Raw genomic sequence first — 9,675 nt, 5'->3', positions numbered from 1 at the left:
TTTCAAACACTTGAAACATTATAAGCAGGTTACTTATTTTACTTTGACTGCCATTACAAGTCTATTTGGACACTCCTGTTGCAACCAATTAAAACAGGAAATGGCATCATACCTTATCTTGATTCTGATACTAAACTTGATGTATGAACTTAACTTACATCATCTCACACAACTTCATTAATAACTTGAATAGATAGTGTATGTGTTCTGGTAATAAGCTATTTTTTACCTGAAAGAATACACGTGGCAACAGGTTTCCAGGTAAAAACTGAGGCTGGTGGAGAACTAGAGCTGTTTGATTTGTTTTAGTTTCACAACAAAATTTTCTTTTTTTGTTGACTGGCTGATTACTAGCAGGGACAAACAAAACTCTACTATATGAGTTTAAGAAAGCTTGTGAAGATTAGTTATTATATTTTACACTAACTAACCACCTGCTTCCTTTGGTAACTTTGTTCAAATGGTAACTTTGTTCAAATGCTTGGTAGTGTAAAGAAAAAAAAAAATCAACTATATGTCTATGTCAGCAAATAAACGCATTTCAGCATCAAGACATGGTGAAGAGGACTTGCTGAAGTTCTGACTCAGCTTGAAAATGGAAAAGAAAGAGGATTTATTCACTGTACTTCGACTGTCACCATATCTCCATCATATCAACCTTTGGGATGCGGTGGAAGAGGAAATTTCCATTATGAATGTACATCTGACAAATGTGCTCAATTCTATGTCAAAATATTTATAGGAGATTTGCAATATCTTGTTGAATGTATGCCAGAAAGATGTTAGGTAGTTCTGAATGTAAGAGTAGTGAATCCCAGCAGTAGCATAGTGTATCAAACTAAAGGGGTCAGTAAGTGTACGTTTTTATTTGAGAGACCAGTTCTCCTTGTCTTTATTTGATGAAGTTGGATTGGTCTGAAGCCCCACGAGCTGATGGTGCAATAAATAATGTTGCTCCACAGTTGATGGAGAACAATGACAATCCTCTTCACAACATCATGATTGAAGTTAAGTGTCTTCAATCTGAAGACACTTAACTCAAGTGCCAGAGATCATTTCTGCCCAATGCATTAAAAATGACACAATTACAGTTAGTCTGTGTATACTTTACCTATAAAAATGTATACAACTTGATACATTTTGATTCAGTTTAACAAATTAGTCTTTTCTTCTTAATTTGTGATTAGCTAAACCGTAAAAGCTAGAACGTGTTAAACCCTCTTCAAGTGGTTTTTCACTTAGGCTAAGCAGGGCAACTGCTGTAAACTCAACTCTTAAGTTTTTTGTTTTTTTTTTTTGGTACGTTTTTACAAAACACATTTGCCTTCTCTCTTCCTCATTTCGTTACAGGAAGTAAGTTTGCAGTATGATGCAGGGCTGTCACCGCACTCTACATGTCATTCTGGTAAAGTCTTGCTAACATGAAACAGCTCTAGGTCTAGATTCTGTGACGGCTGCCACCGTGGCCCTGTTTGGACGATGACTTTTATCACCACATTTGAAACACCTGCAATGAACTACTAATTCTATGGGTAGGTTGAATACTTATCATATCTGCTACTTAGTTTATGTACAGACCGTTACTTCTTCATACCAGATAAAGGAACACTGCGTAAAGTAGCTTTGGATCAAATATACAAGATCTGATTTACATATACAGTTAGATTTTCAGTCCTTCTTCATGGGCGCTACACAGAACATGTAAAATTAGCAGTCTGAAAGGTTGGGTTTACGTAAAATGATACTTCAATCTGCCTCTATCAGTTGACTACACCAAAGCTGCTGGAAGCTGCAATGGAAAATTCTGGCCGATTGCATCTAACCTCAGTTTCCCCATTCTGAACTGAGATAGTTGAGAGATGAGATAGCTCACTGGTCAGCCTGTAGTGAGATGCAGAACTTAAAGTGCATGAGACTAGGGAGACTTTAAGGAGCAGCATATGAATACATTATTGCATGTCTGTCTGTTGACTTCAGGCTGGAGTTTGGTCCCCCTGGAGGATGGGGAATATGATGCGAGGCGCTAGTGACAGCAGCAAGGTCAACACTGACAACCCTGACAGTGCTCAGAAGGGTAAGGTCACCACTAAAAACTTCAAAACTCAGAAGTGTATTTGCAAAGTTACTTTATTTGAAAAAAAAGAAGTGAAATCTTTATCTGCTGCTATCAGTTGTATAGTTTTTGCAATTAAAAATTAAAATGAAACAGTGCAAAATGCTGATCTGTACATGTTTTGACAACTGAAGCTTCTCATCAGTGCCCAAAAGTGAGAAAAAAAAACACAAGTAGTTGTTTGAAATTAGTTTTTAAATACTGTGGTTAATTGTAAATTTGATATTTTTATGGTTTAAAAATCAAAGCATAAGTAACAAAGAGAAATATTTTTTTTCTGCTCCCAATTTGACATCTTGCACTGATAAAAGAAAGGCTTCATCCTATGACATCACTGCTCGACTAGGCTCTGGGGGAGTTCAACATTGAATTCACAGAATCAGCCGTCCGTCTAGAAAAACTTAGAGAAAAATAATTCTCCTTCTTGTGTTGGTGATTTTTCATTTTCATCACATTAAACATTAAGAGAAAACGTAGATTTTAATCTGACTAAAAAGCAACAACTTGTATTTCAATTTTAAATTTAGTATTTATAAAATAAATTGGAATTTCTTTTATAAATAACACATTTTTGTTGTTTTTCTTTTTATCAAAACATCCACAGCCACCTCTAAAAATATGTAGCATTATTTTATTAGTTAATTATCCTCTGAAAAGGATAATAATTAATATTCAAATTAAAGTAAGCAAACATCCTGAAATGCATGCTTTTCAGACATAAGGCCTGCGCAAAGTCAGTATTTATAACGTTCGCAAATATCCGGCTTTGTTGTCAGGTTCTGATGATGACATAGTAGTTGTGATCAACGATTACCCCTCTATGGAAATCAGCGAGCCCATTTACAAAATGGGGGAGAAGCTCAGAGTCATTGCACAGTAAGATTTTTGTTTTTCTTAGTTCAAATTCTCAACACATTTAAAATGATCATGGTAAAATAGTCAAAAACTAAGAGTCAGTTTATTGCGCAAGAACTCATTATGGAGAAGCGCTTAGAAAGGTCAGCTATTAATTCCTCTTTTCTTCTTTGTGGCGGCCAGGGAAGCTTATTGGTGGAGAGTTCGCTCTATTGATACAAGGAAGGAAAACTATATACCCAACAGTCATGTGGTGAGAGTTTACCATGGGTGAGTAGAATTTCATGTTCTTTCTAAAGCTGACCATCACAGCGCATATCTAGAAAAAAAAAATAACAAAAGCTCTTCGTCTTTCTTATCATGACATGTCCATATAAGTCTACTTCTCTATAATGTCAGTACTGGAAACATTTTTGTGCCGCTGATCATGTTTACTGTGTTGTCAGGTGGCTATTTGAGGGGGTGGGAAGGCAGAAAGCCGAAGAGCTGCTTCTTCTACCTGGAAATAGAGTGGGATCGTTTCTGGTGCGAGAAAGCACCAGCGAGAGAGGTAGGAACGCATGTAGCTATGCAACCAGCACTGGTATGTGATACGGGCAGCATGGCTTTACCACCCAGGGTGGCATGACCAGAGACCCTATTGCTTATTTGTTTCCTGCATCGGCATGTCAATTCAACAGGGAGGCAGCTCCCTGCTGCAGCAGGACCGAAGTGGGGTTTTGTTCCAAACGTAGCATTATACAACAGATCCCACATCACTGTTCTCTACACCAAGATCACCAAAATGCAGCTATTTTTAGAACAATGCTATTACTGACCTAACCTAACCTTTGACCTCAAGCATGTTAGGCATAGCAACAGCCAGCTCCAAGTGCATTCTCGCAATGTCTTTTTGTTTTTGTATAGTTCAGTTGCTGCATATATTGCCCTATTCAGTCATGGTACAGTTAGTAAAATATTTATTTCAATATTTTCTTGTGTGAATATATTTCTTCATTAATTGACAAGCTTCAGGAACCTTATTTCTCTCAGAAGTGAAACACTAAAGAAGGAACGAACTAAAAAAATGATCCCAAAAAAACAGATAGACTTTCTTTTCTTCAAATAACAGTGAAACTGTTTTGTAAGTAGTTCCTTAGCTAAACTTGCTGCAAAGACAAATACAAGCCTCTGGCGTGCTATTTCTGCATTTACTTGAGCCAACATTCTCAGTGTGACTGAAAGTAAAAATCTAAATATTAGAGATAGTAGAGACGGCTGTACGGTGAAACAGTGGTGCAAACTTTGCCATTAAAACTAGAAATTACTGTGTGCAGTCTACATCTCTTCTGCATACACCTGTGGGTATTTTTTTAAAGAATTAATCCTGTAAATGTGGCATAAACATGTGGAAACCTACAGAACCAAAGTGGACTTCTAAAGTCTTGAAACAACTCCAATCTCAAAATGATCATAGCTATTTATACAAATATTACTCACAAAAGCCAACAATAATTTACGTGAACCATGGAGGTATGAAGTAGGTAATCCACCAATTATCATCCTATGAAAAACATATTCGGAGAAAAGAACAAGTTAAATGTTTCCATTCCAAGTAACTGCCCTTATAAAAGTAAAGATATCTATTAAAATGTATGTGATTTTATGATTTTTACACTGCCTTACTTGTCTGTTTTGCTGACCAGAAACACTGTAGTTGTTCCGTTTGCAGTATGTTTCACACAGGAAGATCACTATTGGTACATCGCCCTCCACATCCGTTTAGCACATAAATGGTCACTAGATTTTATGCAAAATTGATCTCATATTATTTTAGAGATTAGAACTATTTTATGATGATAGAAATGTACTTTGGTTTTGGGCACTGTTGGACTAACCATTAGGTTCAGCCAGTTTAGAAACTAAACTATCACTTTAAGATGCTGCTTTATGTTTTGTCTTTGTTGTGAGCAGTTGAACAGACAATCAACTTGTCAAACAACATCAACATACAGTAGTACACAATGTAAATCTTTGATGCTTTGCCTCACTTTTCTTTTCCATATATATGGTTATCTACAAATGTACTGTGTGATTTCCTCAGGTCTGTATTCACTCTCAGTGAAGCACAGGGCAGTGAAGCACTATCGAATCTTCAGACTGGACAACAGCTGGTACTACATCTCACCGAAGCTCACTTTCCAATGTCTTGAAGATATGATCAGTCATTATTCTGGTAGGTGGACGCACTAAAAACTCATGCACTGACATGTGTTTACTTTGAGTTGCTGAAAATAATATTCATACCCTCAAAATAGAAAAAATTCTTATCAATCTTAACATTATAAGTATATTTCCGGCACTCAGAGAACACTTTTGGAACAAACAGGAAATTAAGTAAGCCGTGCATGACTGATAATCACTTTCCATGCACAAACTGTCAAATAATGTGGTGGCAGCTGAAAGAGTGTGATTGCTAAGGCCAGGATTGAACCCCAGTCTTTCACAGTTTGGTTTGAGTGGCATTTGCTTGAGCAATAGAGTGTGTGAAGACAGAATGCAAATAATGCAACCTAAAATTGGTCTTATTTGGTTTTATTTTATTTCCCCTCTGTCTTCCTCTACAGATTCTGCAGATGGGCTGTGCTGCACACTCACCACCCCTTGTCTGTCGGGAAAAGCTGAGGCACCAGAAACAAATCCTGGACCACCACCTGTCGTCATGCGACACAACTTTGACTGGAGGAAAGTAGACAGGTACAGCAGAGATGTCAAAATCACATTGATCTAGTTTATTTATGTGAGGATGAAAAGGTTGCTGATCAAAAATGTTTTAAGCTGGGAATAAGCTGTGGTGCATAAGGAAAATAAAGAAAGGGGCACAAAACAAAAGAGAGAACTAAGATTATGCAACACATTTTCAACATACCACAAGCTTGTGACAAAAAGGTGCCAGCAATATGAAAGACTTACAGATGCAAATTAAACAACATTGTGCAAAATTGACCTCAGACTAGTAAAAAAAACCTCAGACTGGTACAAAAAGACCCAAATATACAAATGTACTTCAGAAATGAGAGAAAGTGCAAAAATGCAACCTTATAAGTTTATGCAAAAAGGTTAGTGACTAACATAACGGAAACTGTGGTTATATACCTAGTTCAAGAAACAAAAAGACAGTAGATTTTCAAAAAATATATAAAAACAAATTTACTAGACATTTTTTAAATAACATATTGTTTTAAATAAATTTTGTTGGGGTGGGTATGTCAATGGGCTTTACAGGAAACAGTTGGTCAGCACAGAGGGCCAGAGCAACAACATGGTGAGCTACGGTGTGAGGAACAGCATCGCTGCTTATTTGTCCTTTTCTGGCCAAGAAGACCCTCAGAAGCAGCGAGGCGATCGCAGGAAGAAGAAATCTCGATCTGTGTATGTGATTCCAGAAAGTAGTAATGCAAACACTGAGTATGAGGACGACTTTTAGAGACGGCAGCAACTTGGTTCGAATGAATTTAAAAAATGTTTGAGCAGAAGCCTGCATAGACTCTCAGATATCTACTACAGCTCCGAAACGTCGGCTGAGGAATCCTCTGGCTCGGCTCTGGTCAGAGTACCTGAAAGTGAGTTGAAGTAACAGCACTTTGAAATCTTTTAACAGTAAGTTACACTTGTACTCATGCTTCAAAGACAAACGAAATATGTTTTCACATGAACGTGTGAATGAGTCAGATGAGTAGATGCCACACATGGCTTCAACAATAACGACAAGCATTATTCAAATATAAAATAGTCCATAGAAATTGTTGGGAGGAAGTATCTAGAATACTAGCACTGGTTCAAACTATTTCCCTTTGTCAGTTGGAGGTGAATACTTATATGTATACGAATAAATGTTTGCTACTTTTGTTCATTTTTACCTCATGAAGTTGACAAGATTAATGTTTTTGTTCACAAAAGCTCATCTAATTATGTTGCTAACCCACAATGATGTTTTTTTGTGTTCCACCTGTTTCAATGGTTTATAAAGGATTGTCTTTAATATAAACATGTTCAGGACTAAGTTTTCTTAAACTCTGAAATCTGTGGCTTCTCTGGTGTGATCAACATTTAAGTCAGATTGCAACAGATTATTTTTTTAGTGTAGGAAAAAATGACATGCTATAAGTGTTGCAACTTAAGGACCTTGCATATAATGTCTTTAGAGTATCATGATATGTGTAGAAAAAAATATCATGAATTGCATTTGCTTAAAAATAAGAAAGCAACTATAACACCTATTGCCGCAAAAATGATCTCATACGTGGAGTATTACAGATACAATAATGTTAAAATATAGAATAAACGTCTGCTACATTTGTTAGCAGTTTCATTTTCTGTCCTACTCTAAGAACCCTAAGAACAGTATGACAGATTTTGTTTTTATGTCATATTGTTTTGAAACCATAACTATTTAAAAAAATCACAATTTGATACCTGTAGTGAATGTACACATGTGCAACTAAAGTAGTCTATTGCAGCAATGGCCACGTTGTCACAGGTGTCATGTTATGCTATGCATGACATCTGTCTGCACTGGTGAAAATTCACTCATCCTGGCATACCAAATGCTTGAACTGGCTTCAAGAGGAAGGTTATTTTACCTACTTTCTTATTATCTAGAAAGTAGGTAGCTTAGGTGTTAATTGTGGAAAAAGGAAAATAGAAAAATTAGTGTTATTGTGGAAAAAGGTCCTTTAGTGAGCTTGCTCAATAGCGTGCTGTAAAATGTATACTGTTAAAAAGAGTACACATTTAACATATTTAAAGGGTGTGCAAAATATCCATATTTCAAACACAGGACAAAATTTAGTGTGCCCAATATTTTTAATATTTGTAGTGGACCCACATAACAAAAATCATCTACAGCCATATTGACTTGCATGGCAAGATCAGAACCAGCAGCTTAGGAATATTTTTGTTGTGTGTTTTTTTTTCTTTGGTAAATGCTATAAAATCTGAACCATTATGACAATGAAAACAATTAAAAATGTTTTACTGAATCCATAAAATTTAGTTAGATTTTGGGACAACTACTGAAATGTCTCCCCAAATGTCATGTTCTTTTGTTTTGGTTTTTTTTTTGCTTGTTATTACTTGCTTGCTCCACCAGATTGAAAAAAATTATGTTTATGATTACACCTGCTTTTTCTTTTCTTCTGGTAGGAGGAGACTGAGCTTTTGACTAAAACAATTATCATGATGCAGGTGTTCCTTTAACGTGCATTTTTAAAGTCAACTGAAGGTATTAAAATGGTGTCTTGAAGTCAAGAGAAAGTGTGAAACTGCTGTTCTGCTTTAACTACAAAAATAAGCCACGTTGCCTTAACACACATTTTTCCACTAATTTCTGAAAAGTTAGTCTTATAATATTGGTATATGTATGTATAGCTTAGTTATCTTTTATCTTTTCGACTACAGCTACCTTTGTATAGTCATTTATATATTTACTCTCAATACGGTTAACATGAAAGTGTGCGGTGCTTCTGTTAAATACTTTTTAGCTTTTTTAACTATCTCTTTGAAATATATTTATGTTTGCTTTAACTGTGCTTGAAATGGCACGAGTTGCCAAATGTGGAAATTACATTGTGAGATCAAATAAAAATAAAAAAACTCACCATGTGTTACGTGTGTGCTACAATAATGTGAAATTAAAAATGCCTTGAAACTACTGTGGGGTTTTTACTTTTCAAAAACTTTCCACTGAAATATTGTCTTTCTTACTTTTAAACCCTGTTTGATCAGAAGATGACCAGATGGACTCTGCATGTCAGTGAACAATCATCCTCCATTACAGTGTTACACAGTTGTAATGGAAAATGAACACATTTAACAACATGACCAAACTTGGTGCTAAAACAAGTTCCTCTAATGCATATTGCACTTACAGGCCATTAAATATTAATAATTACAGGCACAAAGAGCTATCTATGTATGAGGCAAATTCTGATGTGAAAATGTAGTGTTCTCACCACTTTAAATGTTTTTTTTTTTTCTGCCTAAGGTTATCTATGACTATTTATGGTTTCTTGGTGTCAGTCAAAATTTAAAGGCATCATGATCAGGCTTTGCAGTGCATGGTGAAGTAGAACTGAGTCACATGTTAGTTGCAGAGGAAAAGGTCAAGTTAATTACATGGTAGCCATGTTGAAACATCGGTGATCTTGGGGCCGTGTTTCAAAATCATCTGTTACAAAATGAACAAACCAAACAAAAAAAAAAACAACAGAATTTTGCAACATGAAATTAACCCTGAATGATGTTTCCTGTCTTTGGGTTTTGCAACCCTGTGTGGTATTCTACGGTTTTGTCTCACCATGTTTTAAAAGCAGTAAATGCAGAAACAGAGAATTAAATGGGTAAACTGGCACATTTGTGGATAAAGTTGCTAAACCAATGGCTTCCTTGCAGTTTCATGTCCAATGATTTTTAAGGTAGGTGTTTTTGCTGTCAAGATTTGACCGAGGCACATTATTATTTTAAAAGTCATAATTTAGAATACAACTTAGCAATTTCAAACACTTTATGCATAACTACAACAAGCACCCATGCTTCTATTCATGTCATGTGGGCTTTTAAGGGCATTTATTATGCCAACAGAAACTAACTTCTCTTTTCAATTGTGCATGATACGTACATACAGTACATTCCCATGACCAATGTTAAGAATGATGTAAAGAGCATTA

At 35.8% G+C, this 9,675-nt stretch overlaps 1 protein-coding gene across 1 annotated transcript; it reads left to right on the top strand.

The window, feature by feature from the left end:
• The first annotated feature begins 1,382 nt into the window (after positions 1–1,382).
• Positions 1,383–8,660, top strand: sla1a (Src like adaptor 1a). Its single transcript, XM_032581713.1, has 8 exons — positions 1,383–1,532; positions 1,978–2,074; positions 2,890–2,989; positions 3,152–3,238; positions 3,415–3,518; positions 5,052–5,183; positions 5,575–5,704; positions 6,233–8,660. Exons 2-8 carry the CDS (start codon positions 2,002–2,004, stop codon positions 6,432–6,434), a joined length of 828 nt encoding a protein of 275 aa, XP_032437604.1. The 5' UTR covers positions 1,383–1,532; positions 1,978–2,001; the 3' UTR covers positions 6,435–8,660.
• The last annotated feature ends 1,015 nt before the right edge of the window (positions 8,661–9,675 follow it).

Source organism: Xiphophorus hellerii, chromosome 13 (assembly GCF_003331165.1).
Source record: "Xiphophorus hellerii strain 12219 chromosome 13, Xiphophorus_hellerii-4.1, whole genome shotgun sequence".
Lineage (NCBI taxonomy): Eukaryota > Metazoa > Chordata > Actinopteri > Cyprinodontiformes > Poeciliidae > Xiphophorus > Xiphophorus hellerii.
This window is presented reverse-complemented; position numbering and strand designations above follow the sequence as displayed.